General features: G+C 44.4%; 1 protein-coding gene across 1 annotated transcript in view; it reads left to right on the forward strand.

Annotated features, from left to right (window-relative positions):
- The first annotated feature begins 3713 nt into the window (after positions 1-3713).
- Positions 3714-21897, forward strand: part of INTS2 (integrator complex subunit 2) — a 53308-nt gene continuing 35124 nt past the window's right edge. The window contains exons 1-8 of the mRNA XM_081945391.1: positions 3714-4000; positions 7338-7646; positions 7750-7888; positions 8777-8879; positions 9150-9263; positions 11472-11602; positions 16388-16561; positions 20793-21019. Coding sequence (XP_081801517.1) covers positions 7354-7646; positions 7750-7888; positions 8777-8879; positions 9150-9263; positions 11472-11602; positions 16388-16561; positions 20793-21019 — 1181 coding nt within the window. The 5' untranslated portion in view covers positions 3714-4000; positions 7338-7353. The remainder of the gene's footprint in view (positions 4001-7337; positions 7647-7749; positions 7889-8776; positions 8880-9149; positions 9264-11471; positions 11603-16387; positions 16562-20792; positions 21020-21897) is intronic.

Below are 21897 nucleotides of genomic sequence, written 5' to 3' on the forward strand. Positions count from 1 at the left end.
TATTTCCTCTGGGAGGGGCCATTCATCATCCACCTGTGGCCTTACTCCCAAGTCGACCCCTGTTCTTTAGCTGTTCCCTTCCTCTGGCAAATCTGTGCATGCGCACACTGGGAACAGGCTCCAGCTGTTCTTCTGCCTCACTGATGTCTGACTCTGAAGGCAGCTGATAGTTGGCATACGGCCCTGGCCCCATCTCTGTCTCCGACACAGAGCCCTCCTCAGAGCCTTCCCCAGACTTCAGGACTGGCCCATGTTCCTCCCCAACCTCCTCACTGTCCGAATCTGCTGCCAGCTCCACTGGCCACTGGGGGAGCCACAGCACAATCATAATCACAAGTTGAGGACCTGTATCATCACCCCTTGGGACAATTTATTTGCTTAGTACCCCTTAGTACCTTTTCTAGGTATTAAACCAAGTCTGCTCAGCTTTAGAAGCCTCACAAGATAGCCAGGCGCAGCTCCTACTGACTAATCCTCTGTGAACATCACATAGTTTCGGTTCTCCCCAAAGGTGTTTTCTCAGGAGGAAACTGGACTTCCTTGTTTTATCCTTTGGAAGGCATTTCACTTCTCATCCAAGAAGCTTCTTCAGCTCTGACCGGATGGTGAGTAATGGAAGGATTTATATTCCTTGCAGACAGCTGGTCATTTGCAACCTGTTAGAGAGTCGTTGAGGCCGCTTGGAGGTACATCTATGTTCTCAGGGTAACCTGAGCAGTGCTCCTGGTTCCTGTAGTCTGTGATTTTTCTGGAAATCCATTTATACTCCCTCACCATTCAAAGGGTGCTCATTAGGGGTGGGTTACTTCCTGTTTTGCCCATAGATAGGTCTACGCATGCGCAGACCATTAAAAAATGAAAAACTAACATGCCGTGCCGATCAATGAACCAGTTTGGAGGCATGGCATGCCTGGGTCTCCGAGGTGGGGTGTGGGAGGAGTCATTGTATGGGTATTGTTACGGCCCAATTGCCTGGAGACTGAGGTAATCTGAGGACACTCCCTCTGCTCCTCCTGGTGACTCCCCAAATCAACCTCAGTCTTCAGCCTAACAGGAGCTATACAGTGACTCTCCAGTAATTTTAGATAGAGTTTTTGTAGTTAGTTAGAATTTTTTTTTCCTTAAGCAAGCTTACCTTGCCTCTTCTGCCTCGGTTTTGCGCCCTTTTGCCTGGCTGCCTAAGCGCTTCCGCGCCAGCTGCAGCCTGAGGGCCCCGCAACACCAGCTCCGGTGGAGGGGGTGGCAAAAGCCAAGCCTCGTCGCCTGCTGCCGTCCGGAGGAGAAGTGGAAGCCATTGGAGCCACGAAGACTCTGGAGGCAGTGAGAAGAAGAAGGAGCGGCTCAGTCGGAGCCGCTCTAGCGACGCAGGCTGGCAAACCACTACTGGTTCAGCCGAACCGGTAGAAACGCACCAGCGGTGTTCATCCCAAATTGTATAGCTAAAAGTCTGTAGAGATTCTCAGTCACTCAAGTCATGGTCATCCATGGTCATCCAAAGGTGCTTTTTCAGGAGGCAACTGGACTTCCTTGTTTGATTCTTTTGAAGATATTTTGCTTCTCATCCAAGAAGCTTTTTCAGCTCTGACCCGGTGAGGAATGGAAGGATTTATACTCCTTGCAGACCGCTGGTCATTTGCATCCTTTCAATGAGTCATAGAGGCCACTTGGAGGTTTATTTGTGTCCTCAGGGGACACCTGAGTAGTGCAAATGGCTGTGGAGCCTTAGCTGCAGGATGTTTTTCTCTGCCCTGCGTCCCTTCCCTGTTGAAGACAGGCGCAGGCTGTTGTTGGGATTGAGTCTGTGTCGTGTGCATCTCAAACTGAAGAGCAAATAGTGTCAAGCCTGCAGCTGGTTCCTTTTAGGATCTTTGGCCTGCCACACTCTCTATTATTTTACTATGCTTTTTCATTAGTGGGGAATTAGGAGGGGGAATAGTAAGGAGTAGAATGTTATGTAGCCAAAACAAAATTCCTTTCTAGAAGCCCAAGGTCATTCTTTGTCTCTGCACCTCTGCACCTGACCAGAACTAGATGGGTGGAAATGCCAACGTGGCAGTGGAAGAGTGGACCATGTGATGGAGTTGCGGGTGTGGGGGCAAGATCATGAACTTTCAACTGGGTGGGAAACCCCGGGAAGCTTTCAGATTTGGGTTTTCCACAGATGTGCCAACATGTCTCTCTTAATAAATTGAAAGCTTGAGGAAAGTTCTGCCTTGGACTCTGATTTAATTTTGGATGATATTTGGAACGCTGACAAATAGTTCCTGTACTGTGCAATTTTTCTGGAAATCCATTTATACTCCCACACCATTTGAAGGGCGTTCAGCCCAACCATGAGGGGATAGGAACGGATTTCCAGAAAAATTGCAGACTAAAGGAACCATTAGCGCTTTAGTTTGAAATATTTGAAATTTAATACAAAATATAAAAGACTTTCCATTAATTCCCCCCCTCCTCCCCCCCTATAACCGATATTCCAGGTATTAAGGATTTCATCTTGTTAAGTTTCACAGCAACCTAAAACCCACCAATATTCCTACGGTTTCCACCGATTTCTGGCAATCCATAAAGCCTTCCAGATATTGAGGTTAGAAATATAAGTAGCCCCACCCAGATTTAAAAAAAATCAATTTATTTAAGCAGATATATCTGACCTTGGCAACTTTAAAACTGTGGAATTCTGGGAATTAAAGTCCACAGGTCTAAGTTACAACTAGTGAGTACCCATGATTTAAAACATTTGTACATCGCCTATCTTAGAGAATAGCAGAGTTGGAAGAGTTGGAAGGGACCTTGGAGGCCTTCTAGTCCAACCCCATGCTCAAGCAGGGAACCCTATATCATTCCAGACAAATTGTTATCCAATCTCTTCTTGAAAACCTCCAATATTGAAGCATTCATAACTTCTGGAGGCAAGTCGTTCCCTTGGTTAATTTTTCTCACTCAGGAACTTTCTCCTTAGTTCTAGGTTGCTTCTCTCCTTGATTAGCTTCCATCTGTTGCTTCTTCCCTAATCCCCGATGAATGTATCTTGTCTTTTTATGTACACTGAGAGCATATGCACCAAAGACAAATTCCTTGTGTGTCGAATCACACTTGGCCAATAAAGAATTCAATTAAATTCAATTTTCTATTCTATTCTATTCTATTCTATTCTATTCTATTCTATTCTCTCTCTTTTCTTCCCTTCCCAATAAATTTATTCTCTTCTCTTCCCTTTCATTCTCAATAAATTTATTCTATTCTATTTTTTCTCCTCTTTTCTTCTCTTCTTTTCCCTTCCCTTCCCTTCCATTCTCAATAAATTTATCCCCTTCCCTTCTCAATAAATTCATTCTCTTCTATTTTCTCTCCTCTTTTCTTCTTTTCCCTTCCCTTCCATTCTCAATAAATTTATTCTCTTCTCTTCTCTTCGAAACCTGGCTGGTTCAAGATCAGTAATAAAAGGGAGAACAAAAGCATATAAAACCACCCAACAAAACACACGCGGCGTCCAACACGCAGTACAACGTAGGTACATGTAACAATAACAAACAACAACGCTTCTGTGAGCTCCAACATTCATCACTAGTAAACTTCCGTCAATTTGAGGGCGGTAGTGAGGCCAGTAAGGAACGACTTCCTCCCTTACGGGGGTGGAGCTACGTGTTTCCCCCCCCTCCCTCCTCGCCGGAAGTGACATTTCCCCTGCCTTTGGAGCCATTGCCTCCCCTTTAGCGGAAGTACAATTGCTTTAACCCGGAAGTAGAGCTTCCCTGGCGGTTTCGCTTTGTAGAGAGCGGGTGGATGCGAAGCGTTTCCTCGCCGCGAAGGAGCCCCGTTCTTATGGCGGGCGGGGAAGTGGAGCTTCCCCTGGGAGGGCGGCCCTGGCTCTCCTTCTTGCTTTCTCCCGCGTCTGTCTTTTAGGTTTAATATCCCGCTTTCCTTTCCTTCAGGCGCCCTCAAGGGGGTTTCCATAGCACTGCCTCCTGCTCATTTCCCCGCACAACAACCCTCTGAGGTAGGTCGGGCTGAGAGAGAGAAAAAAAGAGAGAGAGGAGAGAGAAAGGGAGAAAGAGTGAGAAAGAGGAGAGAGAAAGAGAAAAGAGAGGAAGAGAGAGGAGAGAGAAAGTGAGTGAGGGAGAGAGAGAGAAAGAGAGGAGAGAGAAAGGGAGAAAGAGTGAGAAAGTGAGAGAAGAGGAAGAGAGAGAGGAGAGAAAGTGAGAAAGAGGAGATTGAAAGTGACAGAGAGAAAAAGAGAGAAAGGGAGAAAGTGAGAGAGAGAGAAGAGAGAAAGAGAGTGGAGAGGGAAAGAGAGTGGAGAGAGAAAGAGAGAGGAGAGAGAAAGGAGACAGTGAGTGAGAGAGGAGAGAGAGGAGAGAGAAAAGAAAGAGTGAGTGAGAGAAAGAGAGGAGAGAGAGAGAGAGAAAGAGGAGAGAGAGAGAGGAAAGAGGGAGAGATGAAATAGAGAAAGAGGGAGAGAGGGGGAGAAAGAGTGAGAAAGAGAGAGAGGAGAGTGAGAGAGAGAGAGAGGAGAGAGAGAAAGAGAGGAGGGAGAAAGAGAAATGGAAGAGAGAGAGAGATGAGAGAGAGAAAGAGGGACTGGCTCCAGTTCCTGCAGGGACCTTCCCTGGTTGAGGATGTATTTTAATTTATATCTGCCGTTCTGATTTTAAAAGAAAAAGATGTGGAGACTCTAGAAAGAGTGCAGAGAAGAGCAACAAAGAGGATTAGGGGACTGGAGGCTAAAACATATATAAAGAACGGTTGCAGGAACTGGGTATGTCTGGTTTAATGAAAAGAAGGACTAAGGGAGACATGATAGCAGTCTTCCAATACAGGTAGTCCTCAACTTACAACCACAATTGAGCCCAACATTTCTGTTGCTAAGCAAGACATTGAGTGAGCTTTCTCCCATTGTACGGCCTTTCTTGCCACACTTGTTAAGTGAATCACTGCAGTTGTTGAGTTAGTGAACACGGTTGTTAAGTGAATCTGGCTTCCCTGTTGATTTTACTTGTCAGAATAGGGGATCACATGACCCCGGGGCTTGGCAACCATCATCAATAAGAGTCACTAAGAGTCACTAAGCGTCCGAACTTTGATCAGGTGACCATGGTGTGTGTGTGTGTGTATGTGCTGCACCGGTCCTCAGTGTGAAAACGTCACTGTTTTCAATGCCATTGTAACTTCAGACGGTCACTAAACCGGTGAACTTGTAAGTCGAAGACTACCTGTATTTGATGGGCTGCCACAAGAGTCAAATTATTCTCCAAAGCACCAGAAGGCAAGACAAGAAACAATGGATGGAAACTAATCAAGGAGAGAAGCAGCCTAGAACTAAGGCTTGCCCTCTCAGTGTTGGTGGGGCCGGTCTTAGAGATTCTCTGATTGGGCTGTTTGCCGTTGGCTTGTTTGGCAGTTCTTTGATTGGAGTATTGTTTACTTCTGGACTGTTGGTTTGCTGTTAATTTTGGTTCATCTATGCCAGGGGTGTCCAAACTTGGGAACTTTAAGACTTGTGGACTTCAACTCCCAGAATTCCCCAGCCAGCATGGCTGGCTGGGGAATTCTGGGAGTTGAAGTCCACAAATCTTAAAGTTCCCAAGTTTGGACACCCCTGATCTATGCTCATTTGGGAAAGCTACCAGAATATAAATTGAGAGCAAAGCCCATTCCTTACCAGCGCTGATGATGTTACCTACTTTGGGTCATGAAACGTCTGAAAGAAAGCAATCAAGAGAGCACCAAGGATCTCTCACCCAGGATAAATTTCAAGAAAGGAATGGTGACCCTGGAATTGCTGTTATGTAATTTAACAGCTACGCAATGAATCCACAACTACTACTACTGCTGCTCCTTTCTCCTTCCCCTCCTCCTCCTCCTCCTCCTCCTCCTCTTTTAGTCATTAAATATGAAACTCAGGCAACTGAACATTTAAAAATGTAACACAAATATCATTGACTGGTGCTGATGGTTGATACGGGTTGCTGCCAACATCCTAGGTATCAACCAAGTACCTTCTTAAAGGTACTTAGGGGAGACGTGATAGCAGTGTTCCAATATCTCAGAAGTTGCCACAAAGAAGAGGGACTCAAACTATTCTCCAAGGCACCTGAGGGTAGAACAAGAAGCAATGGGTGGAAACTAATCAAGGAGAGAAGCAACTTAGAACTGAGGAGAAACTTCCTGACAGTTAGAACAATTAATCAGTGGAACAGAAGTTGCCTCCAGAAGTTGTGAATGCCCCAACACTGGAAGTCTTTAAGAAGATGTTGGATAGCCATTTGTCTGAAACGGTATAGGGTTTCCTATATACCGGGGGGTTAGACTAGAAGACCTCCAAGGCCCCTTCCAACTCTGCTATTGTATTGTATTAAAATGTAAGATGTTCCGAGTAGCGCAGGTTTTTTCGCAGTTCCGCTGGTGTTATTGCAGGAAGCGGCAGTTTCTCGATGTGTTTTGTAAAATTCTTGGCCATGGTAACAAGTGCCCCAATGACAATGGGTATCACTGTTACATGCTTCATCCATAATCATCCATAGTTTCGATGGCCAGGTCACGATATCTCGTGATTTTTTCTTCGACTCTGGCGTCTCCTGGTACAGCCATGTCAGTATATTGTACGCTTTGGTTTTTGACAACTGTGATGTCTGGCATGTTGTGTTCCAAAGGACAATCTGTCTGCATTGTTGTTGTTATTGTTATTATTTTTATCTTTTATTCATTAAACATGAAACTCAGTCAACCGAACATTTAAAAATGTATCACAAGTATCATTGACTGGTGTTGATGGTATGGCTGCCAAGTATCTTCTTAAAATGTATGTTATCATTATCATCATTATACTTTATTCATTAAACATGAAACTCAGGCAACTGAGCAATCAAAAATGCATCATAAATACCATTGACTGGTGTTAATGGTTGATAGGGGTTGCTGCCAGCATCCTAGGTATCAACCAAATACCTCCTCCTCCTCCTGCTCCTGCTCCTGCTCCTCCTCCTCCTCCTCCTCCTCCTTCCCCTCCTCCTCCTCCTCCTTCCCCTCCTCCTCCTCCTCCTCCTCCTCCTCCTCCTCCTCCTCCTCCTCCACCTCCTCCTCCTCCTCCTTCTCCTCTTCCTTTTCCTTCCTTAGAAGCAGCTTACAGTATCATAAAAGCAATGCAAACAAAATGCAAACATTGAAACGTCAAGCCATGGATTTACATGAATACAGCTGGAGAGAGCGCCAAGGACTTTCATTTCAATCTTGAGCTACAAATATTCTCCTTAATCAGTATTTGCCCTGCGTGTGTTTGTGTGTGCATGCGTGCGTCTATTTGATTTCCCAAACTCTTCGTTGGTTGTGGTTTTCAGGACCCTCCTGGCAAAAATGGCGGAATGCGCAGCCCTTCAGTTTGTCAGTCCCTACGCCTTCGAAGCCATGCAGAAGGTGGATGTGGTGCGTTTGGCGGCATTGAGCGACCCGGAGCTCCGGTTGCTGCTGCCTTGCTTGGTGCGCATGGCCTTGTGCGCCCCAGCCGACCAGAGCCAGAGTTGGGCCCAGGACAAGAAACTCATCCTCCGCCTGCTTTCGGGGGTCGAAGCCGTAAACTCCATTGTCGCTTTGCTCTCTGTGGATTTTCACGCTCTGGAACAGGATGCGAACAAGGAGCAACAGCTCAGGTAAGGCTCCCACGGTTTTGGTTTCCTCGCGACATTTTTGTTGTTGTTGAAAAAGTGCTATAAGGGATGGGGAAAGGCAGCTTTTCTGTTCTTCCCTTCTTAGACATAAGCTTGGCGGAGGCAGCGGAGAGAGCATTTTGGTGTCCCAGCTGCAGCACGGCCTGACTCTGGAGTTTGAACACAGCGATTCCCCCCGGCGGCTCCGTCTCGTGCTGAGTGAGCTGCTGGCAATTATGAATAAGGTGAATGTTTTCCTTCGGTCCTTCCTGATAAGGTCGCCTCCCTTTTCGGGATGCTTAAAGCTGTCGGTTTTCCTTCCTTCCCCCCTCCCTCCCTCCTTCCCTATTTTTCTTTTCTTTCTTTCTTTCTTTCTTTCTTTCTTTCTTTCTTTCTTTCTTTCTTTCTTTCTTTCTTCTTTCCTTCCTCTTCTTTTTTCTTTCTCTCTTTCCTTCTCATTCTTCTTTTTCTTTTCTTCTCTCCTTTTTCTTTTCTTTCCTTCCTTCCTTTCCTTTCTTTCTTTCTTCCTTTTTTCCTTCCTCTATTCTTTCCTTCCTTTCTCTTTCTTTTCTTTCTGTTTTCTTTCTTTCTTCCTCTTTTCTTTCTTTCTTTCCTTCCTTTCTCTCTCTCTTTCTTTCTCATTCTTCTTTCCTTTCCTTTCTTTTCTTTCTTTTTTCTTTCCTTCCTCTTCTCCTTTTCTTCCTTTTTCTTTCTCTCTTCTCCTTCTCTTTCTCTCGCTCTTTATCTTTCTTTCTTTCTTTCTTTCTTTCTTTCTTTCTTTCTTTCTTTCTTTCTTTCTTCTTTCCTTCCTCTTCTGAATTTCCTTTTTTTCTCTCTCTCTCTTTCTTTCTCTTATTCTTCTTTCTTTCTTTTCTTTCCTTCCTTTCTCTCTTTCTTTCTTTCTCATTCTTCTTTCTTTTCTTTCTTTTTTCTTTTCTTCCTCTTTTCTCCTTTTCTTCCTTTTTTTCTCTCTCTCTTTCTCTTTCTTTCTTTTCTTTCTTCTTTCCGCTTTTCTCTCCTTCCTTCCTTTCTTTCCTCTCTTTTTTTCTTTCCCTGTCTTTTCTCTCCTCCCTCCCTTCCTTCCAGCTTGCGTTGCTTTTCATTTTCAAAGACAAGCCCTTCTCTCCGAACAGGTGGCAGACTCCACCGGCGAATTTTTTTTCAAATCCCCAGAGCTGTTTGAGAGCCCAGTTTATTTGGAAGAAGCGGCAGATGTCCTTTGCATTTTGCAAGCAGGTGTGTGTGTGTGTGTTTCTCTTAGAGAAGGCTGTAAAAGCACTGTAAAGCGGTATATAAGTCTTAAGTGCTATTGCTAATAGTTGTCCTAATGTAAAAGCATTTATCCCTAGCTTTCTTTTGAACTTGTTGAATGCTGCTACTTTCTGGGCAAGAACCTGTTTTTAACCTGTACATCTGTTAATCTTGTATTTTGTATTTTAAACATTATGCTGAAGAGTGCGCCTTATTTTAAGACGAATAAACAACCTTTGGACTCTCTGTGTTCAGAACTTCCTTCGCTGTTGCCCATCGTCGATGTGGCTGAAGCTTTGCTCCACATGAAGAATGGCGCTTGGTTCCTCTGCCTTTTAGTCGCCAATGTCCCCGACAGTTTTAGCGAAGGTATGTTACACTCCTGAATACTTTGTTGGCAGTGATTTTTGTGTGTTCCTGTGTGTTGCAAAGGCACAGGAGAAGCTTTTGAAGGAGCACATTTTTCAACAGAAGCATTAAAAGGGTAAGGAAAGTAGCCAAATGGCTGAGTAGGAACTGAGCATATTTATTGCATTCAATATATGTCTTGATATATTGTAAAGGATGAGGTGGCTCAGTGGCTAAGATGCTGAGCTTGTCGATCAGAAAGGTCGGCAGTTGAGTGGTTCGAATCCCTAGCGCTGTGTAACGCAGTGAGCTCCCATTACTTGTCCCAGCTTTTGCCAACTTAGCAGTTCGAAAGCACGTAAAAAATGCAAGTAGAAAAATAGGAACCACCTTTGGTGGGAAGGCAACAGTGTTCCGTGTGCCTTTGGCGTTTAGTCATGCCGGCCACATGACCAGGGAGATGTCTTCGGATAGCGCTGGCTCTTCGGCTTTGAAACGGAGATGAGCACCGCCCCCTAGAGTCGGGAACGACTAGCACATATCTGCAAGGGGAACCTTTACCTTTATGTCTTGAATGCTGTGTATGGACTGTAAATTGACTGAAAAACATTGTACATCTAGTCCTCGAGCTACGACCACCATTGAGTCCCAAATTTCTGTTGTTATGTGACGCATTTGTCAAGTGAGTTGTCCACCCTGAAGTGAGCCTGGCTGAAGCCATTTTGGAGACTTCCGGGTTGCCACACAGCAGTGCGAGAGGGGAAATAGTGAGATGGGGTTTTGTAGCCAAAACCATGAAGTTTTCCTCTGGGAACCAAGGACATTCTCACAGGTGGCTAGCCTAAGGAGGAGCCGGTAACCCAGCAATCGGTAACCCAGCAACCAGCCAGTACCTGGATTGGACAGAGTGACCAGTGACTTAAGGGGGGGGAGGGGAATTTTTTTTTGTTTTGGCTACATGACGTGAGTTTTGCCCCATTTTACGACCTTTTCTTTCCGCAGTTGTAAAGTGAATCCCCACAGTTGATAAGTTAGTAATCTGGTTGTTAAGTGAATCGGGCTTCCCCATTGACTTCGCTTGTCAGAAGGTCGCAAAGCAAAGGTCATAAATATGAACCAGCCGCCAAGCGTCTGAATTTTGATCCAGTCACCCATGGGGGATGCTGCATAGGTCATAACAATGAAAAACGGTCATAAGTCACATGTCTCAGAGTAATTTTGAACGGTCACTAAATGAACGGTTTGTAAGTCGAGGACTACCTGTGTATGTTTCAAAAGACAGGAAGCAAGGAAGAATGTAATTCACTTCATCAATAATTCCTGAAAATTGTAAACTTACTTTGGAATGAGAATGTGGCCCCCAGCTTGACAATTCTATCACTTCAATTGCCCTAAATTGTTTTCTGAATCCTGGGTAAGCTTGGACTTTTAGGTCAGGATGAGCTGGCAAGTTGCATGTATTCTGTGTCAACTTTGCATCGAACATGGCAGAAGCCATTTTTCTATTCCTCAGTTGCCACACAGGGGGGAAGGAGGATGAAATATGTTGCTAGACAAAACACAGCACTTTCTCGTGGGAACCAAGGTCATCTCTACAGGTAGTGGATACAGACGGGGAGGAGTCTCTAATTGACCCCGCCAATTAACCTAACCAGCCAACGTGACCTGTGTACCCAATAAAGAAGTTCTTAGAGAACTTAGCCTCAGAATTCTGATTTGCTCGAGTTACTTAGCCGGGGTCATTACACTCCCACCACTGTTTTTGCAACCTGAAGGTACACTGAGTGTCAACCCTGAAGCAAACCTGGCTGAGGCCATCTTTGAGACTTCATGGTTGCCACAAAGAGAAGGGGGGATAAAGGTAGGGGGGGGGGATTTTAGATAGCTCGGCTTGGCCGTCAAAATAAAAAGTTTTCTTGTGGGAACCAAGGTCATTGCAACAGGTGGCTGAGAAGAGGAGTAGAGTAAGCAGGCAACCTGCTAGCACCACTATTGGACAATGTGCCAGATGACCTGAGGGGAAGGAGGAACTTTCGCTTTTGGATTAGGTGAAAAACGCTGGAACGCTCAGAGTTGGTTTTCACAACTTGTGCCAGTATGATATATCCAATAAATTGTTCTTTGAGGAATCTACCTGCCTCGGAGTTCTGCTTTCAGTGGGTGCATTACTTGGAACGCTGACACTGAGTTGAAAATTTGGTTTTGTTTTTTTTAATTGGTGGATTCCAGTATGCAGGGGCTTGATTAAGAATGGTGAGAGGCAAGACGAGGAGAGTTTTGGAGGCCGCCGCAGAACCGATGTGTTGCGTCACCTTTGCAAAATGAACCCTTCCCAGGCGCTGAGGGTTCGGGGTATGGTGGTAAGTCCTTTTGTAACTTGTGATGAAGATGGGAAGTAACTAATTTACTTATTTCTTTCCCTGGCCACAGATAATGTGTGTAGCTCAGGGTTGAACTATGGGGTCCTTGGTGGTTTTCTTGAAGACGTTTCTTTACCAAACGAGATAATGTCATTATCAAGATCTTCATACTATCCAAAAGAGACAATCTGTTGTAGCCAGAGGAGCTGGCAGCAGATTCGGACAGTGAGGAGGTTGGGGAGGAAGATGGGCCAGTCCTGGAGTCTGGGGAAGGCTCTGAAGAGGGCTCTGTCGGAGGCAGAGAGGGGGCCAGGGCCATCTGACAGTTATCAGCTGCCTTCAAAGTCAGACATCAGTGGGGCAGAAGAACAGCTGTAGCCTGTTCCCAGTGTGCGCATGCGCAGAGTTGCCAGACGAAGGGAGCAGCTAAAGAACAGGGGTCGACGGGAGTAAGGCCACAGGTGGACAATGAATGGCTCTCCCAGAGGAAATAAAAGAGAAGCGAAAGGGGAGTGGAGTTTGCAGGAGACAATTAGTTCTTAATTGGTTCATGACTCTCTGAGACTCCTTGCCATATTGGCCTGTCAGCTCTCCAAACCAGATAAGGTCTGTGACTGTAAATCCTCCTTTGAAAGACTTTGCTGGATGTGAATGAGCAGAATTCACAGTCAATTAATAAAAGGGTTTTTTTGTTGGGACAAGGAGTTTGCTTCATGCTTTCTGGAAGCCTCGGTCAGAACACAACCGAAAAGCTAAAAATCATCCAAAAGCACCTCATCAACAATCAACATCCTCAGAAGAGAGCTGACATCGCGACGGCACAACATGTGAGCTTGGTGTCCCGAGATCGCAGTCGAATTCCTGCCGCTGGATGGTCCATTCAGACCTAAACTGTCCCGCAGAGATGGTGATTGAGAGGGGTACCTCTTGTCGATCTCAGGGACACTGCAAAGTCCCTGAAAGATCCAGGAATAGCCTTTTTTTCCGGCGATAGAAACACAGCTAATGAAGCTGCTGAAGTTGGGACAGCTCCTGAACGGGAAGAAAGCGGAAAGAGAAAGTGTATCGAACTGCTTGGAATATAAAGAAGAAAATAAGAAGGATTAAAGAGGGTTGTAACAACAGGAGGAAAAACAGTTACACTGCCACTTAGAGGCTGGAGGCTGGATACATTGTTTTTTCTTCTTTCTCTTTGATCACTTGAGATTCAAGGTTCTTTCAGCTTGTTTACTGACAGTGATAGTAGGAAGTGCACAAGTTGTTTATACAGGTGCCTTTTGGAAGTTCTATCACTAGCTATTGGGGAGAAAACAACATTTTGACTTGAAAGATAATAAATGAACCTGTTTGAAGTTTATTAAAATAGCCTTGAACCCTATAGCGGCAGTATCTGCAAAACTGAAAGAATGGCCCAACAGGAAAAAGAAACTGTAACATTGCAAATGATTATGCTTGAAATTCAAAATCTATTAGTTGTGACAGAGAGAATTGAAAAGAGTTTGGCGAATATGGAATACAAAACAGAAAAATCAGATGGAGAAACTGAGGATGTTTACCAAGTGAAGAAAGTGGAAGATAGAGTTCAAAAGATGGAAGGAAAAAATGAGCAAAGAGATAAGAAAACTGTGGATACTGACAACAAAGTGAGCGTGGTTGGTAATGGCAAGAGCGGAATATGGAAAGGGGAGATAGATGGATTGGAACTCTACCCCAGACTTCAAAGCACAGAAGAAGAAAAGAGAGAAAAATTGACGGAGATAAGGAGAGAAATCTTGACAGAAGCACTAGCGATAACCAAAGATAAGCTGATGGAAAGAGCAGATATTGGGTTTCAAGCTTTTGTGAGATACGAAAGGAATAGCATGTTGCCAAGGGAGGTTTATACAAGATTTATTAAGAAAGTAACTAGAACATTAATGCTACAAATGGCAAGAGATATAAGACCGTACTATTGCTGGAGGGATACAGGTTGATGCAATGAAAATGTATAATAAAAATTAAGCTAAATTTAGTTTACTAGTAGTATGTATAAAATGAAGCAACAATAGCTATAGTTTAATAATTAATAATGATAACAATACATATAGATATACTAGTTTGATAATATGAAATTTTATATAAACAATATATGGAGATTATGAGAGGAGGTTTAAAAGCTTTATCTAGAATATGTTATAAAGATGAATTGCAATTGGATGATTTTAGGATGATTTAATGGAATGTTATCATATAATCCTATTCTAGATTTTGAATATTATATATAAAAGGATGTAAAAACAATTAGAGTCAAATTAAGGTTGAGATATAATAATTGTGATATACATGAATGTAGGTGAATTTAAAATATACTATTTGATATGAAAAGCAGGTGATGACTATGGAAGAGATACATGGAAATACTATAACCAACTGACACACTTTCTACAACTTGTAATGGAAAATGGGTTTATTTTTATTTTTATGTTTGTTTGTCCTTGTTTAAAAACAAATAAAAATTGTTTTAAAAAAAGCAATCAACACCCAAATGAACAGAGATTAACGACAAGATTAACACCAGAAAGCAAGAATCTTGAAGCAAACAATTCCTCAATCAAGAAACTACCAACGCAGACAGACAAGCTAACAGCCAATCAAGGAACCTCTCAAGAACACTCCCACCAACACTGACAGTGCAAGCCACTTGCACATAACGTGAGACCAAACCCTACTTTCTATGTAGCCCTGATGATGTTACTTAGTTTGATAATGAAACGTCTGCAAGAAAGTACCAAGGACACTGCATTGCTTCTCTTTTTCTTTATTATATCTTTTCTTTCCATTACATTGTTTCCCCCCCTTTTTAAAAAACTTCTACAATTTCTACTCTTTATTTTTCTTTTTAGTTTGCATTTTTACTATTGTAATTATAATATTTAATGAAATTATGATTTTTTAAAAAAATGACTTGATAAGCGGCGACCACATTTACGACTTTCGCAGTGTTTCCTTAGTCCGGTGATCACCATTATGGTCAGCCTGGGTGGTCCTCTGCCTGGCTTTCCCCCCCCCCCCCCCCCACACATGCAAAGCAGAGATGTTGGAAAGGAAGAGATTGCAAGAGAATAAGCAGTCACGCAATAGAGCCGTGAGGGGGAATCTATGGCACGCATGCCACAGGTGGCGCACGGAACCATTTCTGAGGGCACGTGAGACGTTGCCCGGTCAGCTCCAGCGCGCATGTGCGCACTGGCCAGCTGATTTTTTGGCCTTGATTTTTGGCCGTTTTTCGCCCTCCTGAAGCCTCCGGGGGGAGAAAAATGGCCCAACGGGCAACCCGGAAGTTTGAAAACAGGCAATTTCTGGCCTCCGGCAGGCCTCCAATACAAACAAACCTACCTGGCCCGCTGGAAGTCAGAAAATGTGCCATTTCCAGCCTCTGGGAGGCTTTCCAGGGGGGAGTGGGGGAGGTCATTTTTGCCCTCCCCAGGCTCCTAGAAAGCCTCTGGAACCCGAGGAGGGCAAAAAACGGGCCTACTGGGCACACCAGAAGTCGGGGAATGGGCAGTTTCCAGCCTCCGGGGTGTGTGTGTGTGTGTGAGGCCATTTTCGCCCTCCCCAGGTTACAAGAAAGCCATGCACGCATGCACAGGGCAGCGGGCAGGGCGTCACTCAGCACGTGTAGGGGGCACGGCGTGGGGGGCATTAAATTATGGGGGTGGGCACCCAAACACATGCGTCCTCATCCTTTTGGCATACGAGGTGAAAAAGGTTCGCCATCACTGCAATAGAGAGTATTTATCAAATCAAAACACTGGTGCCAGCAAGTGCACCTCACGATGCAAACAGCCCATTGTACTATATTGTTTGGAATATAAGACGCTCCAAAGTATAAGACACGCCTAGATTTTGGGGAGGAAAACAAGAAAAAAAATCTGCCTCTGCCTCCCCGCAATTTAACTCCTTGCAGCAAACAACGAACAGCCCGTTTTAGTTTCAGCACAGCCTGATTAGCACAATCAACTTTTTCAGGCTGCAGAGATTGTCATAGCCTACTGCCACCTCCACATGCCCTGTTTTCGGTCTCAAGGCACCCCATTTTCCGCCCCTTCTGGGTGGCAGGGATCAGAATGGGTGGAAAATGGGGCATGCAGAGGCCGAAAATGGGTCGCGTGGAGGCGGCAATAGGCAATGGCAATCCCTGCAGCCTGAAACAGCTGATGGTTGGGAGGCCATCCAACTGACAATCAGCTGCTTGTGCTAATCAGGTTGTGCTGAAGCTGAAACTGAAGCAGGCTGTTTGCTGCTTGTTGCAAGGAGGCAAATTGCTAGGAGGCAGAAGCCAAAGTGTTGGGGCCAGCGGGTGGGCAGGGCTTCATTTGGTGTATAAGATGCATCCAAATTTTCAACCTCTTTTAATGGGGGGGGGGGGAGTGTGTCTTATATTCTGAAAAATATGGTATTCTCCATTGTGTGCCTGCTTACTCTCTTGTTGTCCCTTCCTCTCCAAACTCTGTAAAGAGTGGGAGAGAAAAAGTCCAAGCGATTTCTGTAGGCAACGCCTCTGGGCACGATCTTTTGGCTTTTGTCTCCTCATCAAACTAGTCTGCGAAATTGCCATGTGGTTCAGGGCGATGTGCATACTCCATTGAGTTAGCGACATGGTTAAAAGGATGTGGCTTCCCTCACGCAAGGAACATAAAGTTACCACGTGCTCTTACGTATGTACCTTCCAGCCATCTGGCAAGGGAAGACATCCTTTCTGATGTAAATTTGCAGCCAAATTTTAAGATGCTCTTGTGTGCTTAGGTGGAGGAATGTCACTTACCAGGACTTGGCGTGGCTTTGACACTGGATCACACCAAGAATGAGTTTTCGGAGGATGGAGTCAGTGACCTGATCTGCTTTGTGAGTGGCTTGTTGCTTGGGACGAACGCCAAAGTTCGGACCTGGTTTGGAACATTTATCCGGAACGGTCAACAGGTGAGAACATCTGTGCTTGATAGAGGAAAAGATCATAGCCAATACTGGTAGTCTTCAATTTACAACAATTCATTTAGCGACTGCTCAGAGTTACAATGGCACTGAAAGGAGTGACTTCTGACGGTTTTTGCACTTACGACCGCTGTGGCATTCCCCACAGTCATATGATCAAAATTTGGGTGACTGGCCATTGGCATGTGTTTATGATAGCTGCAGCATCCTGGGGTCATTTAACCAACATTTATAGACCTTCCCAGCCAGTTTCTGACAAGCAAAGTCAATGGGGGAAGCTGAATTCACTTAAGGACAGAGCAATTCACTTAACAACTGCAGTGATTCACTTAACAGCTGTGGCAAACAAAAGTTAGATTTAGACTTAGAATAACTTTATTGTCACTTTAAATGTACACCGATCAGCATACATTAAAATGAAATTTCGTCATTGCCTCCAATATATGCTAAATAAACATGATAAAAGACTATGCATATATCCATATACAGAAGGATCTTGGCAGACTTGAACCTTGGGCACTATCTAATAAAATGAAATTCAATGATGAAAAGAGTCAGGTTCTACATTTAGGCAAGGAAAAATAATTGCAAAGGTACAGTATAGATGGTACCTTGCTCAATAGTAGTAAATGTGAGAGGGATCTTGGAGTCCTAGTGGACAACCATTTAAATAGGAGCCAGCCGTGTGCAGCAGCTGCCAAACAAGCCAACACAGTTCTAGGCTGCATCAACAGAGGGAGAGAATCAAGATCAAGGGGAGTGTTAATACCACTTTATAATGCCTTGGTAAGGCCACACTTGGAATCCTGCATCCAGTTTTGGTCACCACGATGTAGAAAAGATGCGGAGACTCTAGAAAGAGTGCAGAGAAGAGCAACAAAGAGGATTAAGGGACTGGAGACTAAAACATATGACGAACGGTTGTAGGAACTGGGTAGGTCTAGTTTAATGAAAAGAAGGACCAGGGGAGACATGATAGCAGTCTTCCAATATCTCAGGGGTTGCCCCAAAGAAGAGGGAGTCAAGCTATTCTCCAGGGCACCTGAGTGTAGAACAAGAAGCAATGGGTGGAAACTAATCAAGGAGAGAAGCAACTTAGAACTGAGGAGAAATTTCCTGACAGTGAGAACAATTAATCAGTGGAACAGAAGTTGCCTCCAGAAATTGTGAATGCCCCAACACTGGAAGTCTTGAAGAAGATGTTGGATAGCCATTTGTCTGAAACGGTATAGGGTTTCCTGCCTAGGTAGGGGGTTGGACTAGAAGACTTCCAAGGTCCCTTCCAATTCTGCTATTGTATTATTATATACCCACATATATTATATGACACAGAGAAACAATACTGTCTAGTTTGGATATGTACATGTACATGACAAGAAAAATGAATTGTGCGAGTTTATCAGATGGACAGCCTAGGGACCATAATTAGCTGTTACAGACTCTGATAGTCCTGCTAGAAATACGTCAAAACCTCCTCCCAAAGGGGAGCAACAGAAACAGACCATAAAATGTGGGGTCTCTAACAATGTTTTGAGGTTTTTTTTTGAAAAAAGTTTTTTATTTTTCCTTTCAAATTCATTCTTAAATGTACATTCTTATAATTGCTGTTTAACATTTGTCAATTCAGATCATTTTTCTGCCTGTGTATTTACATTTTCATACTTTCTTATTCCCTCTCCCCCTGATTTAATAATGTGTCGTCTTGAGTTATTTGTTTTGTGCTTTGTTCCTTTCTCTTTCTCTTTCTATCTTTTTTCAAGCCAATCATAAAATCGCCCCCATGCCCTGTAGCACACTGATTCCTCTTTGTCCTTTATTCTCAATGCCAACCTATTCATTTCTGCACAATCTAATATCTTCTTTATTATCTCTCCTTCTGATGGGATTTTGTCTGCTTTCCAATTTTGTGCAAATACAATTCTAGCTGCCGTTATTATTTGTACAATCAGCTATGAGCCTTCTTTAGTATATTTCTCTGGTAGAATACCTAATAAGAATATCTCAGGAGGAGGAGCCAACGTTGCGACAATACGGACATGCAGTCTCGATGCTCCGAGACTGCAACCGATACTTTTGCCGCTGGCTGGTCCCCTTCCTTCCCCCTTTTGTATTGTAACACAAATACATACCTATTTCCCTGGCCTAGCCGATAAGGAAGAGAGCCTGTGGCTTAGTGGCAATTACATCGGACTAATATGCAATACAGCCCTGGTTCGATTCCCAGTAAGGGTATGGCTAGCTGATGAGAGCTAAAATAGCTTGAAATAGATCTATACTAGTCTCCCTTTATTTATTTATTAGCACAAATACAACACACACACACACATACATATATAAGAATATCTCTGGCTTAAATTCTTTGGGCTGATGTATCATTTTCTCTAACCATGATTGTATTTTAACCCAATAGCTTTTTGCGTCTCTACATGTCCACCACATATAATATGTTCCTGGTAATTGGTGACATTTCCTTAAACATTTTTGCTAATCTTTCGGGAGTCATGTGCCATCTATAAAACATTTTATATAAATTCTCTTTGTATGCTGTTGCCATTGTCATTTTATAGTTCCTTTCCCATAATTGTTGCGGTGCCTCTGCCAGGAAAAACGGAGCTCGTGTGGGTTGCGGGTGGCCCTCCCAAGCTCCGTTTTCACTGGCAGAAGGTTGCAAGAGGCCGTCACAGGTGGAAATGGAGCTCGGGAGCCCGTTTTCACTGGTGGAGTGCTCAGGCCGCCACAGGGCCCCCAACGTGAGTGACATTGAGCTGGCCGTGCCCACTCTGACGACTTCCATCCCGGCTCCCCGAGCTCAAAAAAAACCCTCCTGATGCGGCCCTCAATGAAATTGAGCTTGACAACCCTGCTCTGTACCATTTCAGAAAAATAGCCGTCTAGGTTCTTCTTCAAAATTTCCAGGGATGGAGCATCACAACTTCTGGAGATGAGCTGTTTTCAGAGATCCGTTGTTCTCAGTGTCAGGAAATGTCTCTCCTTCGTTTTAGGTTGGATTTCTAAATGATCTTAGTTTGCTTGTGAAATTTTATTTCGAAAGCCCAGGGGGTGTCTGGTTGTGTTCCTCTGACGTACCATTTTAAGTATACATTCACATAATTGTTATTCTTCTTTACATTTGTCATTCTTATACATTTATTATTTATAAATAATAAATAAATAAATATTTATTTGTTAGCCGCACCCTCTCCCGAAGGACTCGGGGCGGCGTACAATGAAACATATGAAATAAATATGTGGACAAAACAAACATATAACAGAGACATATACCGAGACATACACAAGGAGGAGGTCGGCTGATGAATAAAAAACAATTAGAATACAGTGATTAAAAAACCCCTAAATAATTAAATATAATTAAAATACCCAATTAAAAACCCGTCAGGAGCGATATGGTTAGATCAAAGTTGAGCCAGGCCAGCTACTTGGAATAGGTGGGTCTTAAGCTTAATACGAAAGGAGCGGAGGTCAGAGGTATTCCTAATATCCGGAGGGAGGTCATTCCATAGGGCTGGGCCCGCCACAGAGAAGGCTCTACTCCTAGGCGCCGCCCCCCGACACTGTCTAGTGGACGGCACCTGGAGGAGGCCCTCTCTGTGCGAGCGAATTGGTCGCAGGGATGTATGGGGCAGAATATGATCCCGCAAGTAACTAGGTCCTGAGCCATGGAGCGCTTTAAAGATTGTTATCAAAACCTTGAAATTTAATAGGTTCATTTAATAGGTTATAATATACAGTTTGGGTTGCTTTATTTACCATCCCTTCCTCCTGTTGTAACACCACCTTATTTTCCTTTTCTTTTCTCCCTCCCTCCCTTCTCTCCTTCCTTCCTTCCTCCTCTCCTTCCCCTTCCTTCTTCCCTTACTTTTCTCCTACTCCTACTCTTCCTCTTCCCCTTCCTACCCTCTCTCCTTCTCTTTCTCTCCCTTCCATCCTCCTCTCCTTCCCCTTCCTTTCCCCCCTTACCTTTCTTCCTCTCCCTCTTCCCCTTCCTACCTTCTCTCCTTTTCTTTCTCTCCCTTCCATCCTCCTCTCCTTCCTCTTCCTTCTTCCCTTACCATTATTCCTCTTCCCTCCTACCCTCTTTCCTTCTTTCTCTCCCTTCCATCCTCCTCTCCTTCCCCTTCCTTCTTCCCTTCCCTTTCTTCCTCTTCCTCTTCCCCTTCCTACCTTCTCTCCTTCTCTTTCTCTCCCTTTTCTTGTGCAGCGCAAACGGGAGAACATCCGCTCCGTGCTTTGGCAGATGAGGAGGCAACTGCTGCTGGAACTGATGGAGATACTTCCCACCGTCCGCAGTTTGCACATCCCCGAGGAGGCCGAGCCAGATATGGAGCCCAACATCTCGGTCTATTCTGGGTTGAAGGAGGAACATGTCGTCAAGGCCAGCGCCCTCCTGCGTCTCTACTGTGCTCTGATGGGCATTGCGGGCTTAAAGTGAGCAGGCCTTGATAGTCTTCCGGGGACTTAAGTCATCCTACAATGATCATCTTTGCGGGTGGTGGCTCAGATGTCCCTTTTGTGGCCATTCATGGGATGGTAGCAGCTGAGGTCCAACATGTGTAGTGGGAACGTTGTTTGAGGAAAAATACATATCTCAGTTTGATCCCATTTTTCCCATCAGTTTTAACTTAGTAAATTTAAGATGGGTGGGCTTCCACGCCCAGAATTCCCCAGCCAGAATGCTTTAAGAGGGGTAGAGTTCCACTCTCAGAATTCCCCAGCCAGAATGCTTTAAGATGGGTGGACTTCCACACCCAGAATTCCCCAGCCAATATGCTTTAACATAAGTGGACTTCAATTCGCAGAATTCCCTAGTCTGCATGCTTTAAGATGGGTGGACTTCCACACCCAGAATTCCCCAGCTGCCATGCTTTAAGATGGGTAGAGTTCCACTCCCAGAATTCCCCAGCCAGAATGCTTTAAGATGGGTGGACTTCCACTCCCAGAATTCCCCAGCCAGAATGCTTTAAGAGGGGTAGAGTTCCACTCCCAGAATTCCCCAGCCAGAATGCTTTAAGATGGGTGGACTTCCACTCCCAGAATTCCCCAGCCAGAATGCTTTAAGAGGGGTAGAGTTCCACTCCCAGAATTCCCCAGCCAGCATGCTTTAAGATGGGTAGAGTTCCACTCCCAGAATTCCCCAGCCAGCATGCTTTAAGATGGGTAGAGTTCCACTCCCAGAATTCCCCAGCCAGCATGCTTTAAGATGGGTAGAGTTCCACTCCGAGAATTCCCCAGCCAGAATGCTTTAACATAGGTGGACTTCAATTCGCAGAATTCCCTAGTCTGCATGCTTTAAGATGGGTGGACTT

This window comes from Natrix helvetica (assembly GCF_964273705.1).
Source record: "Natrix helvetica genome assembly, chromosome: 2".
Classification (NCBI taxonomy): Eukaryota; Metazoa; Chordata; class Lepidosauria; order Squamata; family Natricidae; genus Natrix; species Natrix helvetica.